The sequence below is a fragment of the Ascaphus truei genome, chromosome 21, assembly GCF_040206685.1.
Source record: "Ascaphus truei isolate aAscTru1 chromosome 21, aAscTru1.hap1, whole genome shotgun sequence".
In the NCBI taxonomy this organism is placed as follows: Eukaryota; Metazoa; Chordata; class Amphibia; order Anura; family Ascaphidae; genus Ascaphus; species Ascaphus truei.
In genome coordinates this window covers 6813842-6831834 of record NC_134503.1, presented here as the reverse complement: position 1 = coordinate 6831834, position 17993 = coordinate 6813842, and the positions used below count along the sequence as shown (strand labels likewise).

The window sequence follows — 17993 nt, the reverse complement described above, 5'->3', positions numbered from 1 at the left end:
AGATCCATTGGGGCATATTTGTACTAAGCAGTAAGGCATCTTAAAGCCAACTCCAAACATCAAGAACCCCCAGCAGGTCCGATTTTAAGGATACCCCTGCTTCAGCACATGTGGTTAAGTCAAAATAACTGGGCCATCGATTAAGCCACCTGTGCTGAAGTAGAGATTTCCTTCAAAGCTGACCCATTGATGGTCCTTGAAGACTTGGGTTGGTAACCACTGTTGTAGCCTATGGGTCGTAAGGCCCATTGGGTCATACAGTTTAACACATGTGATACTGGTTCTGATTCATTTCTCTCCCCGTGCCCCCGTCTTCTCTCCATCAGAGCTGAAAATCCCGGACAACGCCAACGTGTTTTATGCCATGAACTCGGGAGCCAACTATGACTTTGTGCTGAAGAAGCGAGGCTTCTCCAAAGGTGTGAAGATAAAGCACGGCTCCAGCTCCACCCTGCCCCGCATGAAACAGAAGGGACTCAAGATTGCCAAGGGCATCTTCTGACCGGTGTGAGGCATCCCCAACACCCCACTGTATCCCTGCCAGGACAATAGAGGGACCCAAGTAAAGCACTTACAGCTCTACTCCGGGGGGAGAATGTCTTTGTTATGCTATCATGGGACATGTTACTGGGGCCAGTGCAAACACCCCTCCCCCCCTGACCCTTCCGCACTTCCCAGCTGATTCTACTCTCCCTTCTTTTTAACTGTGAAGAGGAAGCCAAACGAAGTGGGGGGGAGGGGGGTTGCTGGTGGGTTTGTTTTTTTCCCGTCTGAAGCCTTCGTTTGAGTTGCCAAGGTGAGAGAAGGTATGTGCCCCCCTCCCTGCACGCCAAACAGGACCCAGAATCCACCTCCATGCCGTAGGTGCCTTCAAGAGAACGAGGGTTTTAGAAGACGAGTTCTGTAAGACGACGGTGAAGAGTGAAGAAGACCAGCTCGTTCCGTCCCCGAGGAGTACCAGTATTAATGTAGGACGTGGGGTGAAAGAAAGACGGTATGGGCAGTATGGAGCCGGCCCCAAGGGGTTCTCTACTATACCGAGTTCTACAACGACCCATTGGGTCGACGCATAATTTGTAGCTCTGTCTTCGTTTGGAGATGAGGAAGAGCGCAGATTTAAAAGGCTAAGGGGGGGGGGGTCTTTGACCGAAGCCTCCCCCTTCACTAGCCACCTTCCCCCTTAAAGGGACTTTGCTGTACATAGAATCATCTCTTCCCTGTGGATAACATTACTCTGTGGGTTTTATACAATGGAGATCAAAAGCACTTTGTACAACTTTTTAACTCCTTAACCGCTGGAGGGGCCTGCAACCCCCGACGCGTTGCAGGCCTCGTCAGCGTGGCAGAGTTGATGACGGGAGCCAGGGCCCTTCTGGCTTCCGTTCCTCTCTCCTCCAAAACTGATCCAGCATTTCAAACCTCACCAAAGATCACCCGCCTGAAAACTACACAGGAATCGTTTAACTTTCTAGTTTTTATTTGGCAGCAAACCACTAAAAAAAAAAAAAAAAAAATACCTTTTGCCGTTTGCGCGGCCAGCGTTGCGTTGCGATACTTTGTTGGCCCGTTCAGCAGCAAAAGGGTTACAGTCAAAATGTACAGTTTTTTTTTTTTTTTTTTTTTAACTATTCGTTAATACTTAATTTTGCTTTCAAGCAAAAAAAAAAAAAGGCTTTGGGGCCAAATTGACATTTTTAACCATTCTCGGGCAATGCCTGTGAATACGGGCTGTGGAGTGAGTCAGAACTGTGGGAAAAAAAAGGCTTTTTTGTTATGTAAATTGCATTTTTATTTCCTTTTTTTTTTTTAATATTTATTGGTTGTAAATAGATGATAGACAAATTATACATGATGTATTATGTCATCAATTTCATATTTGTTTCTAGATGCCTTTTGGTTAATTGTAAATATTCTGAATTGTGTGAGAAAAAAAAGAGCACCCCTGTTCTTCATTAACCTTTAACCCTTGATGACACTTTGATCTATTCAATGCTAGAGAGGCACGGAATTAATTACCAAGCAATGCGTTGCACGCTGCCAAGGCATTGAATGGGTTAAGCCTTTCTTTAATGGCGGAGGCTTAGACAGAAATGGCAAACAATGACAAAAAAAAAAAACTATTGCCAGTGACATAGACTTGGGCATCGCGGTCCATATCAGCATCAATGTCTTTAGCCGTCAATAAAACCGGTGTCGCCGTTTCAAAATGGCCGCCACACTTAAGAAACTTGACTAAATTGTTTACAAAGGGGTCTGTAATTTTCATTGACATCATTTGTTGCCGTATGGTAATACTAAAGTAAAGTGTTTCTCTTTTCCCATGGAAGAGGGCCCCTCCGGTGATAATTCACATTGTAAAACTGGTGGCCTCTGCATTTCCGAGATCCTGGCCACTGCGACTCTTTCTAACCCGTTTGCATGTTTAATGTCACGTTTTCCACCCACAAACCACTGCTCAGATTAACATGAATACACCGTTCGGGGGAAGGGGGGGGGGGAGTTCTTTCTGGAGCCGGTGTGCCCAGGCGAGATGGGGACACAAATAACGATTGATCTGGTTTATGTTGTGGGGACATTTGGCTCTAGAGAAGGCACATGGACGGCCATTTTACAAGCGACTTATCACTAGACTGTGGGGGGGGGGGGGTGAACTTAACGAAGCGTGTCCTGATATGAACATTTCAATTACCAGTCCATGTCTAGTTCTTAATCATTTCACTGTCGGGTAACCGGTTAATGGATAACCAGAGCAGGAGAACCATACCTGTTACAGCATTGGATTCCATGCCAATGGCTTGGCTACAGGAACGTAAACTTCCCATCCAAGCAAGAGGACTTCAGTGGGTAATATGGTGTGTTCGGCTACTGACAACACTACTAATGATTTAGGTTTTACAGGCTAGTTATTCAGAGGTTATAGCAACAATATGGCGTCCATGTTCAGACCTTGGGGCTCTGTTGAGAGCAGAGATGGAAAGTCTTGCTTGGCGCTGGTCATGTCCAGGTTGGAGATGTTGCCATCGACTCCTTCCTACATCCCTGAGATGGTGCAAATGTGCGATGCATGGTTTGAAAAGGCAGAGTCCCTTCGATCTGCAGCCCACTGCTTTATTCCCTCTCTGATCGCAGGCTTGTAGGGTTTATCAAACCTGATATGGTTGGGGAACTGTTGTGGATCTGTTCCCATACGTGAACCGGGACAAAATGTTTGTCAGATACCAGTATTTAGAAAGGCTCTGGTGTAACATGTTTTAAGCAAACAGACTTCGGTTTGATAACTGCATGGCCCCCATTTTTACTTTATTGAATAGTGGTCACTTCTGGGATGCAGTTAAATATTCACGAAACTGTGCTATGCCATCAGACCCCTTACGGCTCATTGTGCACGGAATGGAATAACCCCTTCTCTGCCAGTGTGTGGCTGGCAACGAAGAGGTTAAATAAATCCCATTGTTGCCTAAAGCTTGGCCTGTTCTCCATCCATATTTAATTTTAAAAAAATAAATAAATATTGGCAAACTGATGTGAAGCAAAAAAAATAAATGTACAATTCTCATCTCAAAGGGGCAATTAGGTCACCTAGCATGAAACATTTCACTGATATTAGGTCCCAGAGCTGTGGCAGAACTGGGTGAATTTACAGGCTCTGAGATTGAACTACAAGTCCCAGAATGCAAAGCGGTTTGCATCTAACCTCTTGCGCCTTAATGACGATGACTCCGATCCTTGGAACATTTTATAAGAAAGGGGGGGGGGGCACTTTACTTTTCACGTGTGAACGGGAGGGGACAAGGTTAATACCGTTTACAGAGACTTAAGAATTGCCAACCTTTTTATTTAATTTTTGCCTGCCATAACTTTGAGCTCAACTCCCTTCTCACAAGTGCCAATCAATCCAGCTAAGAAATGGGGTCAAAGGGGATGTGCCCTGGCCAGTGCATTCTGGGACTTGTAGTTTTTCGGGAAGGGTTAGAATTTTGGAATGGGGTCCAGATGCTCCCAGCTCCCCACATTAGATGTTTGTTTTGGAAGGGCAGATCGTGCTGTTGCACGGTAGAAGATGGTGAGTAACTCATTTTGTTGCCAGACAGGTGATCAGTCAGTCTCCTGTGGCAGGGAAGGTGTTAACTTCTTGTACGCTTTGGAGCAGGGTCACTATTGGATCATGTGCACAACGAAGCAGTAATGGGACAGCCATGTTGCATTACAACAGGGGCGCTCAACCCCAGTCCTCAAGACACACCCAACAGGTCAGGTTTTCAGGATATCCCAGCTTCACCACAGGTGGCTCAGGCAGTCCCTGCTTCAGCATCTGTGCCTCAGTCTTTGACTGAGCCACCGGTGCTGAAGCAGGGATATCCTGGAAACCTGACCTGTTTTTGTTTGAGACATTACTAAAGATACTTTGCAAACACAGGTGTAGTTTTCTCTAGGAGTTGTGTACAAGAAGGAGCCTCTTGCTCACCAATGTATGCTCTAGAACCACTTACGCCCCCCCCCTCCCCCTGGTTCTCCATTGCCCCCCACAACAGATCAGAGCTTCTGAAACGTCCAGGACTTCCTGTACATTTTATAAACACTAATATAAGAACTGGAAGGAGTGTCTCCTCCTAACAAGTGATGAAACTCATCTATTCTGTCCCTCTCCTCACGTTTTGTTTTCCTTCTAAGTGCAATCTGCCCGTGTGTGTGTGTGTGTGTCTGAGATTGCACCATGGGGTGCAAATGTTTACACTTGTTTCCCTGTCTCTGGCTGTATGACGTGTATTTTGTAACTTGACTAAGATGAAGGTGACTGTTCTAAAGTGCTCAATGTACACAATGTAACATAGTCTTTGCAATAAATGCCAACACTTAAACTGTTGTCCTTCTTGATTTGACCTGCTCCTTTTATCTCTAGAAAATGAGGGTTGCACTGTCAGCCCGCTGGGTTAAAATATTGACGAATGACACTTCATAGCAGACCTCATTCCACACGAGTCTATATTTTACATGTCCACATCCATCACCAGAGGACCCTTTCCATGTTGTAGTTAAGTTATTCTGGGAGTAGCACTGTGAGGTGCTAATTATTGTTTGATTATTGCTCAGTCAACCACCCCAATGTTATTGCTTACAACTAATCTATAGTTTATTGGTCCCAAAAACGGGATCCACTGGGTAACCTCACCCCCAATTCCATATTAATGCATGGCGTCTCTGTGGAAAGGTAATGAGCGACTGGACACAGTTTATCTCGGAAGTATAGGCTTGGCATAGGGGTAAAAGAGCATTGATTGAGCCAGAATAAAGCACAGGCCATAGCTGCTGGAAACTGCCTTTAATAGATGGCCTCCTGTATGTGGGTTACACGTTGGGTAGGTTGCGGAAGGTTTTGGTCCAGAAGTTGACATAGGGTGCGCGCAGACTCTGTTTTACAGACTGGTAGTTCATCTTTTTGGTGATTTCCAGGTACTGTCCATACTGAGCTGAATAAAGTAGCCAGGGGGTAGGTACACTGGATTCTCCTTTGTTGGGATCTCTGCAAGATAGGTAGCAAAAACAATTCAACCCAATCCATTATGGATGTCCAAGAGGTGTGGTGGTGATGTCGGTGGCCCATTATCTTTGTGTATACTATGCTTTTGCAGTAGGTGGTACTAAGTTGGGAAACATTGGACTTTACTGTGACTCGCTCTATGGTGAGAAGGGAAGACCATCTCCTTTTTTATAAGCTGCTGATCCCTGGAGAGTCATCGGCTCATTAACTGATAGGGGCCAGCTGGCGTTAGCTGGGCAGCCGGGTTCAGAGTGGGCCGCGGGGCCCTCTCTCGCCAAACCCCACTCCCTCCGCAGTGCACCCGGCCGGCGGCAGAGGTTAGGCCCACCCAAAAGTGCGGGAGCGCCTGTGAGTGAGGGACACGGTGAGCATGAATGAGGGAGTGAGTGAACACGTGCGTGGTGAGTATAAGTGTGTGCAAGACAGGGAGCAAGAAGTGAGTGAGTGGGGAGTCGACATGAGTGAGCGTAAGTGAGGAGCAAATGAGCAGTGAGGGTGAGTGAGCGTGAAAGAAGTGAGGAGTGACAAAAGCATGGGAGCATGAATAAGAAGCGAGTGAGGAGTGAGCATCAGTGGAGTGAGTGAGATGAGTGAGTGTGAAAGAGGTGAGAATGAGGAGTCGGAGTGGGCATGAAAGAGAAATGAGTGGCGTGTGAGCAAATGAGAGGAATGAGTGAGCAAGCATACATGAGGGAGGATCATGAGTGAGGAACAAGTAAGAGTGAACGTGAGTGAGAAAGGAGTGAACAAGTAGTGAGGGAGAGGAGTGAATGTGAGAGGAGAAATAAGAGTGAGGAGTGAGCAAGCATACGTGAGGGAAGAGTGAGTGAGGAGCAAGCATGAGGGCAAGGAGCGAGTAAAGGAGTGAGCGCATAAGAGTAGTGAGCAAGCAAGAGAAGAGTGAGTGAGCACAAGGAGTGAGCATTTCTGTGAGAAGGGAGCGTGAGTGAGCATGAGAGCAAGAGAAAGGAGTGAGCATGAGTGAGTGAGAGGAAGCAAGAGAAATGAGTGAGAGCGAGCGAGAGAAGAGTGATCGAGGTGTGAACAAGAGGGAGGAGTGAGAGACAGGAGTGAGTGAGGCAGAAACACGCTGGGCCGCCGACGGGGGGGGTGGGGGCACCAGGTGAAAGCTGTTGGTGGCCCTGGACCATACTATGGTGCTGAACATTTATCAATGACCCAATGCACTGCTGACCCATTTTGCAGCACATGGGATTATTAAACCGAATGGCCGGGTTTTGCTCCTCACCCAGTTGCAGCAAAGTTGGTCCAGTAGGCAATCATGGCACTGGCGACATCCCTGTCCTGAGCCCTGTAAGCCAGGGGCGTCTGAAAGGGCTTCCCAAACATATACTGCAGGTCGTCGGCATGGTCAGCCCCCATCCAACCCGGGTACATGGGCATACGAGACGGGTGACTGAACAGGTAACTGTATGTCTTGCCGCTCCTGGGAATAGAAAGGAACCTTGTGCATTAATACCATCTGGCAGAGGAGGGTTATCCACAGAGCCGGGACCCTCTATAACAGCGAGAGGTGCACGATTCCCTCCTACAAATAAGACAATGACGCCTATTCTGTATGCTGCGGAGTTTTGTTGTCCGTGTTCAGAAAGCTCCACTTAAATGAAGTGACATGGACATGTGGCTTCACTGCATGTTAAAGAGGAGCCAATGACCGAAACGGGAAATCTCGGACACCTGCAGATTATTGCCTCCCTTCATCTAATGTTCTCCCTCCCTCCTCCCTAACATACGCCTACTCCCGTCTTCTACACGCGCTCTCTCACACACTCATACTCATACTCATGTCTCCTACACACACACCATCATACTCCTCACACACGTGTACATTCTCTCCCCTCACTCGCATTTATACTTCCATCTTCCACACGCTCTCACACTCCCCTCCCCACATACTAATGTCTCCTACACACACTCCCCCTCGCACCAATACTCGTGTCTCCTACACACACCCCCCCTCGCACCCATACTCGTGTCTCCTACACACACTCCCCCTCGTACCCATACTCGTGTCTCCTACACACACCCCCCCTCGCACCCATACTCGTGTCTCCTACACACACTCCCCCTCGTACCCATACTCGTGTCTCCTACACACACTCCCCCTCGCACCCATACTCATGTCTCCTACACACACTCCCCCTCGCACCCATGACACACACACTCCCCCTCGCACCCATGACACACACACACACACACTCTCCCCTCTCTCGCATTCATATTCCCGTCTCCTACACACAGGTACATGGTCTCTTCCCCTCACACCCTCTGAAGATCCTCTCTCCCCCCCCCCCCACTCACTTTGCATTCTGATGGTGCAGTGCCAGCGCCTCCTGCGTAGGGACCAGGAAAATATAATCCGTCTCTACATCCACTGCGGTCTTCTTCATGGTCTCCTGGTCGGGGGTTTCTCCCCAGCCTTCTGTGTACAGGGCGTAAGCGACGTCCAACCCCCCTGCGCCTTTAGCAATGGTCAGCCCCTGCACCAGGTTACGCACCTCTTCCCTGTGAACCAGAGTCGCCATTAAACCACCGACAGCCGGCGACGCATCGATTCACCAGGAGTCACCCAACTACCAATGGGGGTGAATCCCATATGGCAGGGGGTTCTCCACTCCAATGCTCAAGACCCCCTCCCCCCCCATTAGGGCCTCAGGATGTCTGTGCTTCAGCACAGGTGGCTCAGTCAAAGATTGAGCCAGCCATGCTGAAGTAGATATCCTGAAGACCTGATGGTGGGTCTTGAGGACTGGAGTGGAGAACCCCTGCCATAAAGGGTTATCTAGTGATAACTGCCAACGGGAAGTGGCACTTCTGAGGATAGTGACCCATATAATACCGCTTCGTCAAAGAAGCTCCCTGCTTAGCACTCCCCCTTAGCTGCCACCCTCCAGCCTCTCGTTCTCGCACTCCTCTCTCTCTGAAATATGCTTCCCTCCCGCACTTTGTTGAAACCCCGTTATATATTTGCAGGTTTCCATCATATCCCCCCCCTTCTCTCCTCCAAGCTGTACAGACACATACACAGTGATCTTCTGCAGCGGTTGATTGATAACCGGCAGATCAACGCCGGCAAACAGATGTCCATCCATGTTGTTGACGCCGGCCATAATGTCCACATCAGCCGCGTTGCCGAAGAGATTCCTCGGTTCATCGGGGATGAATTCCCCGTCTATCACCGGGGAGAAAGCCAAGTAGTGAACCAAGGGATCTGCAGGGAGGGTAGAGAGAAGGAAGGGTTCCAAACCGTCACACGTACATCTCCAAACCTGCAACCACATTGGGTGATGTCAACAAAGCATGGCAAGAAGGGGACTACCAACTCAAGGATAGTCAGTGCTAGAAATGCATCGGTTCTACAGGAGACGGAGCACCACTGCGTTTTAACAAATACAGACCCAGAGTACCGGAAGCACAAGGAGGTAAAGGGCCACATTTAACATGGAAGGTAAAGGGCCACATTTAACATGGCTTAGTAAATATGGCCTTTCAATGGGCTATAAGGTGTCTCCCAGCGTGGAAAGTGTCTTATGGAGAACCACCACTTAAGTATGGCTGTAAAGTGTCTTTAGCCACGGAAGGTATCTTCTGGAGTAGCACAAAGACTTTCCGTGACTAATGTAGAGGAACAGTTCTGCACATCAATACTACTTTAAAACGGCCCTGATCACTGCCAATGTTGTATGCCTCGTACATATAGCTCTGAACATTATAAGCATAGAGGCTGATCCCATTGAAGTCATATTGAGCCACTAATATAATTGTGCGGGTGATCACCCAAAAATGGATTGGATAAAAATGAGACCAGCACCCTCAATGAATGTGAGCTAACGGGGGAGAATTGTCATGTCCCATCACATTGATTTCTTCATGTTGTTAGTATGCTTTTCAATGTTAAACACTGTGCTCATCACCCACATGTCCCTCACCCCCCCCCCCCTCATCTTCCTTTCTCTTTATATTTCTCTTATTTAACTCTCCTCTCTCCCAACCGCCCCCAATGGTCTTACACGGGTTGTTCACCAGCTCCAATTCATAGGCCATACTGATAGAACGAGGATCTGTAACCCTCAAGCAGTTCGCCAGTGCCCCAGTGTCATCCACAGGACAGCCAACCTTTGCCGCAATCTGCAAGAGAGAGAGAGAGACACACAGAGTCCACGTGTTGGCAAACGCTCCTGCTTTTGATGTGTGTATATACGTGTGCTAGACAAGTCCCCTGCAGGTGACAAGGCCGCCAGAGACTCTCCCTCCTCCTGAGATCTGTGCAGGGCTGTTAGCACATCCCTAGCCTAAAAAGTCTGTGCGTGTTAGAGAAGACACAGTGGACCACATTTACTGAGCAGTCTTCGGACATGAACTACCTTCCAGTGCCTGGGTTGTAACGTGTCTTCCAGCGCCACCACGTGTCATACGGCAGAACACTGCTTAGTGCGTGTGCGCCAATGAGATAGAGAAGCCCCCTCCCTATGCGCATGTGCGCACCGGGGAATTATTAGCTCTTCGGGGAAGGGTCTCCCTTTGCCTTATGTTATCTCCATTTGTTTGCACTGTATTTCCGATTTTGCACAGCGCTGCATACACTGTTGGTGCCGAATAACATGCTACATACGTGTGCCAGCACATGCCTCGCCTCTCAGGTCTGTGTGTTTATAAAAAGACACCATGCCTTAGAGGTCCGATAGAGAAGCCTCCTGCCCTTACCTTCTTCGCCCAGGGGAGGGGGTCTGTCTGGATCGCCCACGGGCACAGCCCCACGCCACTTTGGCTGATCGCACGTTTGATTAAACCAACATTATGAGGAGACAGTGTCTGCAAAACAGAAAGGAAAAGCAGGCCGGGTCAAAGCATCAAGTACAAGGAACAACCCTGCAGCACGTCCCTATATCCAGATATCCAGTTCTACGTCACTCAATATGACCCCATTCCTCGCTCCTGCTTCCCCTTGCTGTGCAAAGCCACCCCCCACTTTTCTATTTCCACCCCACATTCGCTTTGACCACCACTGATCGCTTATTTTACACCTTATCCCTGCCGTTCCCAACCCATCCTCTCATGGGGTTCTCTACCTGCAGAGACACGCTGGCAGCCCCGGCAGACTCCCCGAATAGGGTGATGTTATCGGGGTCTCCTCCGAAGGCAGCAATGTTCCTCTTCACCCAAGCGATGGCCATGTGTTGATCCCACAGCCCGTAGTTACCTGTCCAGGATGAACAGCCCTTTAAATTGAGGTCAAAACTGGTGCCCAGACCCACTCTTTCCCAGGAAGCGCTGTCCCCCCCTCTTTCACCAAGGATGGTACTAGGGCCCAGACTTACTCAATGATCCCAAGTCTTAGAGCACCTTACAGCAGCAATCCCACCAGAAACCTAGGGGTTATTATCTTGCCCGCTGAACATGTCCAGCTCATTAATAAATAAATAGTGTCTGTTAATCATTATCTTCTTAATAATCCCTGGCTTCTGAGGTTACCAACTTTAGTTTGGACTGGGCTCTGGGGTGAGCTCCCTTTTAACCTCCCAGATGCCGCCTATGTCAAACGAGTGTCTCTCTTGTATGGAGCATTAGATTTAAAAAAAAAAAAAAAAAAAACAGCGTTGGAAAAGGCAAAGAGAGATCTCTTAAAGTTTAAAATAAATAAATTTAAAAAATAGCGATCAGTGGGGACTGCTGCTTTTAAGGTTTATCGCCATTTAGTAATTCTGGCCATAACACCTGGTGAGTTATGTTATTTATTTTTAATAAATAGCAGCATCCATCAATGGACCCAAATATAGTTACACCATGAGCTACCAACACTGGACAAGCTTCTTTAGAATACTTGTAAGGTCTCAAATGCTTATTTACCAACGACATCTATGAAGAACTCTCACTAAATAAAGTCCTCCAAAGTGAATGTCACTTTCGTTTTCATTGTCTACACAGGTAAGTGCGTCCTGGTATTGTTTCTAGGCATCAGAACCAGTTCTGTCTTATTTAACATAACCAGTGCCACGCAGAAAGTCGCCTGGAGCCAATATACCCTCCCAGATCTTCTCCTTCCCAGTCCTTGGATGCAAAGTGGTGCCCTATGCAGAAGGTCGCCAACACATACAGTCACGCAGCAGACTGGGAGCACCAGACTTACCAGGGGCGTTGGCATCTCCTGTGCTGAGGAATCCCAAGGGTCCCACACGGTAGTTGAAGGTCACCACAATGGCCTTGCCACGGAGGGCGATCTCCTCCCCATCGTACAGATAGTTGTCCAAGAAGTTGGCCCCTTGGCCTCCTCCCAGTAGGAAACCCCCACCAAAGATCCAGATCATAACTGGCAGCTTCGTGGAGACTGCACACAAAGGGAAGTCCATTATACACAAACAGAGGGAGGGAGCTGGGGTCTTATCTCCCACCAAAACTAAGAAAGAGAAGGGTGGGCAGCGGTGGTGACCCTTTATCCCCCCCCATGTAGAAAAATGATGTGGAAGGGAGAAGGAGTAGGTTTTATTGGGCCAACAGATAGTTAACACGTTAGAAGCTTCCAAATCTTGCCAGGTATGTCAGAAGCACAGGAACAGAAGGTATACATCGGTAATGAAGAGAGATCGTATACAGCTACAATTGTTTTCGAGAGGAAGTGACTTCTTTTAGTCCCTTCCATTTTTTTGCAGCACCTATTTATTTAACAACTTTGCAGCAGATATTAGGGACACGTTACACCAGGGGGGGGGGGGAACTCCAGTTCTCAAGGAACACCAACAGGTCCGGTTTTAAGGATATCCCTGCTTCAGCACAGGTGGCTTAATCCATGGCTCGGTGAAAACGACAGAGCCACTGATTGAGCCATCTGTGCTGACGCAGGGATATGCCTAATACCTGGCCTGTTGGTGGCCCTTGCGGACTGGAGTTCGTCACCCCCGGGTTACACTACAAAAAGCTTCCATTGACTATCTCTTCCGTGGATCTCCCATTGATGGGCACCGGGGCGGGGAAGCTTTTGATATTGAAGTAGTTAAGAAGATAAGAGTTGGGCAGTATGTGCATGTTACTAAAAACACACACTGGCAGCAAATCCTTCACATTTGTTGCATAGGCAACGACGGCAGACGTTGGGCTAATGTTGACGAATCTCCTTATCAATGTCAGTCCTTCATTCGGTCTTTCCATCTTTCAGGACAGAATAGGACACCGGGCAACTTCAATGTGTGAAGACTTTGCCCCGGCATTCTCCCACTGACCTGCTTTGCGGGTCTGAGGCACCCATATGTTCAGGTACAGACAGTCTACATCTCCCCGGACATCAGTCTGGGTGAGGACGGATTGCAGGCAGCGGGGCATGTAGTCCTTAGTCTTCAGGGTACCTACAGAGGGGCAGCAAACAAGGGAAGTTATAGTTTCTGCTTGAAGGATGAAGGGGGCATAGGAAAGTAGCTTAGATGCAGAATGATGCAGGGTAAGGCAGGGCTTCTCAAGTCCTCAACTCCCGCCGCCCGTCCCCCCTCCCAAAAAGGTCAGGTTTAATAGATATCCCTGCTTCAGCACCAGATGTGCTGAAGCAGGGATATGCTGAAAACCTGACCTGTTGGGGGGGGGTGGGGAGGCTCACACATATGGTAATACATACGATGAATAGGGTAAGTTAGGGGGTTCTCAACCCCAGTCCTCAACCCCCCCCCCCCACCCCAACAGGGCAGGTTTGAAGGATATCCCAGCTTCAGCACAGGTGGCTCAATCGGTGGCTCAGTCTTCAACTGAGTCACCTGTGCTGAAGAAGGGATATCCTGAAAACCTGGCCTGTTGAGGGGGGTCTTGAGAACTGGAGTTGAAAACCCCTGGGGTAAGTTAAAGATAAGGGTCAAAATCTCATGTTGAGTCCCCTTCCATCAATGTATGAACGTGATTTGTAGAAACTGCCCCCTGCTTGCCTCCGGCGGCGATTACAGGAGGGATCCCGGGAGCACTTAGAGAAGACATTCGTTAGCGCACTATTATAACGGGGCGTCTCACACTGTGTGTAACCGCCGCAGCTTCTCTTCATGGGAATTAAATCCAGAAGTGGCGTTAACTTCTGTGCATAAGATACAAGCGTCAGAAGAAGGAACTCAACTAACAAGTTTCATACGTTTTTATAGCGAATAGAAATACCCTGTGAGCACATTTCCACCTGGACAGGTCAACAACCCCCTGTCTTTCGCCCTCATCTCTTAGCATACAGTGCTTCCACCCCCGCCAGGGATTTTGGGTAATGGCACGGAAATGAGCACACAGTGTCGCCTTTTGCATCTTGTTCATTTGCACATGGACCCCCTGTAAAAACTTATGCCTGCCGCATTACACGGCTTTTTCAGCTCCGCCTGGATTAAAGAAGTGCAAAGCCAGCAAACCTACTCAGACAGCAATTTCGTACATTTTTATGCAAGAGAAAAGTCCTGCGCCCACACGAGAAACCCCCCTTTGTCGCCAGGGGGGAGAAGCAATGCATTGCTGTGGGTAATATCTGCGTTAACCGAAAGTTTGCTTAAACCATCACACCATCCAAAAATGCCATCTCGCCATTACTGGAATTACTTGGGTAGAAAGAATAATGACCATGAAGGTTTCTAAGAGACTTAGACATTTATAATCACGTTGATTGCAAAGACAGCCATCACCATTAAAAAGACGATCCAAGGTCAAGTGGGAAGGACTTACCTGACCAGCCTGGATGCTTTCCTGCCTTCTCCAAGACATTCGGTGGAGCAGCAAAGGGGATCCCCTTGAAAATGTCAATGTAATCCGGATTAAGGATGCCGATTTTCTTGTTGGTGCCTTCTACAAATCCCCCTTCTGTGTGCACCACTCCCAGCTACGACACCAAAGAACAAGAGGTCACAACACAAGCGAGACACAGCGGGGGAGGCAGTCCCACTCATTTACACAGAATTATCAGGGGTACATTGCCATAAAGAGGTGCTACTGTAATAATAATGTTTGCACAGGTAGTAGTAGAGGAGAAGAGGGGGGCGGTGGGGGGTTGGATGTGGGGAAGGAGATGGCCTTTGTTACCAGAAGTGTCAACCTCGAAGGTTTTCATTGTCTACACAGGCAAGTGCGTCCTGGTATTGTTTCTAGGCATCAGAACCAGTTCTGTCTTATTTAACATAACCAGTGCCACGCAGAAAGTCGCCTGGAGCCAATATACCCTCCCAGATCTTCTCCTTCCCAGTCCTTGGATGCAAAGTGGTGCCCTATGCAGAAGGTCGCCAACACATACAGTCACGCAGCAGACTGGGAGCACCAGACACAGCGGGGGAGGCAGCCCACTCATTTACACAGAATTATCAGGGGTACATTGCCATAAAGAGGTGCTACTGTAATAATAATGTTTGCACAGGTAGTAGTAGAGGAGAAGAGGGGGGCGGTGGGGGGTTGGATGTGGGGAAGGAGATGGCATTTGTTACCAGAAGTGTCAACCTCGAAGGTCCAAATTCAATGAGATTGAAGCATTCTGAACTAAAAGGAAATGGCTCTTTAGTGGAAAATCACAGATTGTTGACACTGAGTGGCTCAAAATCAATGAAAGACGTCAGGTCCGTTCAGTTCACAAATGCAATACGTTTGTGATGTGAGATATTCCGTAACACACCTGGCTGTATTTGTGCAGCAGGGAATATGGGATACTCAAGTGTAACAACAAACCAAGCCTTGGAATGCATTGTAAATATGTTCAGGTAGGCAATATAATAGGGGGAGTGGCGGGGGGGGGAGGAACCTGTTCCCCTGGTTCTTTTATCCTATCATCCATGCTAGAGATATGTTTGTTGTGTGGGGTGGGGGGGACCACACATTAAAAGGTATTTGGTATCTAATATTCACAAGGGTTATGCTGTAGTGTCTACATGAAGAAGACCTTGTCTACGTCTATATTCTTCATACAGGACTCAAACATGTGGGTAGAACTCATTGCAATGAAACCCTGTGGCATCTCCGTCTTACCGTTGCAGCATGAACAGCTGCTAGCAGGCAGGCAGAAGCCAAGGTGAGGGTCACCCATCGCTCCATATCTTCTGCTCCAGGAACCGTTCCCAAACGTGGGGAAGCACAGAGTCCCAGCTATATATACACATACATGCTCACATGGCTATATACCTGGGTCTACAGTCCCAGGGCAGAGCCGCCCTTTCAGGGCTGTGTCACGTGAGGTTGTGTGAGATTCTGCAGCTGAACCCACAGACCTTATCTGAAGCGAGTGCCACAGCTTCTGTGTGCTACTATACTGTAACCCCTTTCATGTCAGAGGTAGATTTGCATGTCAAAAATACTATAGAATATATATATATCATACATACACCATTCTGGTCTTTTCTTCAAGAGAGATATATATATCTGCAGTGGAAGCTCTGTATGTAGGTGATAATGGGGAAGGAATGTGTGAATCTGTCCTGCACTTCAGTGTGCAGTGTGGCAGTCTGAAATCGTGTCAGACACTGAGACAGCGCATGAGGGAGCTCCGCTTGGCCACAGAATTGACCGGTGCAGGGGGCTGTTGTTAACTTACCTCACCTGCATCTCCGGTCTGGGGCCTGCTCACCTCGGCTGCTTCTGCGTGCCACCGTCTGGAAAGGTACTGGAAACAATGGAGGATTTGGGCGCAACTGCGCATGTCTGACTCAGAGAGGCTGCTGGGATCTTCAAAAAACTTTATTCGTGGAACACACAAGGGCTAGCACCGCATTCTCCCCCTCAACGCGTTTCACCCTTAGGAATAGGGCTTCGTCTTGGAGTGGGGAGGCAGCTCGACCACAAGGTCGAAACAGCTGTCTGTGAGTGGGTTTACTGGCTATGCATCTCATCACAGGCTATGTTTAAAACAGCGAGCATTGGCTTATGGATGCCATGTAATAATGGCTTTAAGACAAAAAGTGGCACTGTGTGCTCATTTGCATGTCATTTCCCAGAATCCCTTGCTGCAGTGGAAGCACTGTACGCTAGGTGATAATGACGATAATGGCTTTTGTGCCCGGCTTCGCCCCGGGGAATTTTTATATTGAATACATGTTCCCACCCGCTGCCGGCACATCTCCCCGCAAACAAAAAAGTCCTGTCACGTCATTACAAGGGTGAAGAAATTAAAATGGCGGTGGGTCGGTGATATCACAAGAGAAAAATGGCCATCGTCGGACAGAGATGGTACTTGACTGGATTCCAAGGGATAGCAAAAAAAAAAAAAAAAACAAGATAAGGACCAAAAGTAACATTGGAGGGTGAATTCGGAAATCTGTTGGATCAACGTGGAGAAGAGACATGTAACCACAGTACCTGGAAGACCATTGGGGAGGCCTTCGCCCAGCAGTGGGAGACGATGATGATATCATATGATAATAAAAGTGTGCTACATGCACAGGGAAATGGCACGGTGTTTTAACTTCAAATCCCACTTCAGAGGCCAGTGCCTCAACCAGGCTGCTCCTTTCTTGTTGTGCATGGCTAGAGGGAAATGAGGAACTATATGGCAAGAGGACACACCACCCAGGGGGGCAGCAACATTTTCTGTGGAGGGGCCGCGACGCGATTAAATGCCGGGGGGGGGAGCGCGCCAGGCCTCTATGCCTCACTTACCTTGTCTTCGGCGGCTTCTGGCGAAGCAGCGTCAAATAACGTTGCGGGGTCACATGCCACCCCTCCCCCCCTCTTGCTTGACCCGGCAGCATCAAATGACACGCAGGGTCATGTGGTCACGTCGTCATGGTAACATGACGTTACCAGGACGACGCGTCGCTGGAAGGAAGGTAAAGTGTATTATAGAAAAAAAAATCTAGCGCCCCCAGTTTGCGGACCGCTGCTCGAATATACCGTCAGCAATTCTATTTTATAGGAGCAATTCAAGCAATATCCATTGTGTATTTATTTATTTTTAATAAATCCCTTTCATCAGTATTAGATAAGCCTTACTGCGTGTTTTTTTTTTTAAATTCAACTCTTAATGACATTTTTCATGCGTTTGAATACACTGAGCATCCTTTCATTCCTGTAGCAGGCTTTAGCCCACCTCCCCAGCAGTGCAAGATCTTTGCAACACTTTCCTGTTTGTGATCATTTGTTGCCAATATTCCCAGCAGTTTGAGCTGCAAACTGTAACAATAGATAAGGTTACCGTAGTAATATAAGAATACATGGTAGCTGCTGAGTTACACTGACTGAAGGATAGGTCGAAACTGAAAGGCGGCCATTTTGTGAACACTGGGACGCAGGATCTTTGCTGATCGATAACGGGGGAACTAATCAACCGGCAGCTTAGGTAATTAGTTTTCAATAAAGCCAAGCAAAGGCTGCGCGCGCGTGCGTGTGTATATGCATGCATGTATGCATGTATGTATGAATGAATGTATGTATGCATGCATGCATATATATATTTTTTTTATTTAATTTTTTATAGTGCTGCTTGGATTGAACTAAACGAAGGAAACGGTGCAGCTGA

At 48.1% G+C, this 17993-nt stretch overlaps 2 protein-coding genes across 12 annotated transcripts in view; one reads left to right on the top strand and one right to left on the bottom strand.

Annotated features, from left to right (window-relative positions):
• Window positions 1–4859, top strand: part of RALGDS (ral guanine nucleotide dissociation stimulator) — a 99822-nt gene extending 94963 nt beyond the window's left edge. For all 11 annotated transcript variants that reach the window (XM_075578775.1, XM_075578777.1, XM_075578773.1 and 8 more), the window contains exon 18: window positions 327–4859. In XM_075578775.1, the coding sequence (XP_075434890.1) occupies window positions 327–502 (176 nt within the window). In that variant the 3' untranslated portion in view covers window positions 503–4859. The remainder of the gene's footprint in view (window positions 1–326) is intronic.
• A 446-nt stretch (window positions 4860–5305) lies between these two features.
• On the bottom strand, window positions 5306–15631 carry CEL (carboxyl ester lipase). Its single transcript, XM_075578790.1, has 11 exons — window positions 15512–15631; window positions 14228–14381; window positions 12775–12897; window positions 11688–11885; window positions 10630–10760; window positions 10265–10372; window positions 9571–9688; window positions 8585–8771; window positions 7862–8065; window positions 6789–6986; window positions 5306–5521 (listed from the first exon to the last, which is right to left on the bottom strand). Exons 1-11 carry the CDS (start codon window positions 15575–15577, stop codon window positions 5347–5349), a joined length of 1662 nt encoding a protein of 553 aa, XP_075434905.1. The 5' UTR covers window positions 15578–15631; the 3' UTR covers window positions 5306–5346.
• Between the last annotated feature and the right edge of the window lie 2362 nt (window positions 15632–17993).

Bases quoted from the DNA above. Each gene is read 5' to 3' on its own strand.
- CEL (XM_075578790.1), bottom strand. From the start codon at position 15,577: ATGGAGCGATGGGTGACCCTCACCTTGGCTTCTGCCTGCCTGCTAGCA. The intron at 9,689-10,264 runs GTAAGGGCAGGA...TCTCTCTTGCAG, and splicing joins CCCTCCCCTGGGCGAAGAAG to ATTGCGGCAAAGGTTGGCTG. The intron at 5,522-6,788 runs GTGAGGAGCAAA...CCTATCTTGCAG, and splicing joins ACCAACTTTGCTGCAACTGG to AGATCCCAACAAAGGAGAAT.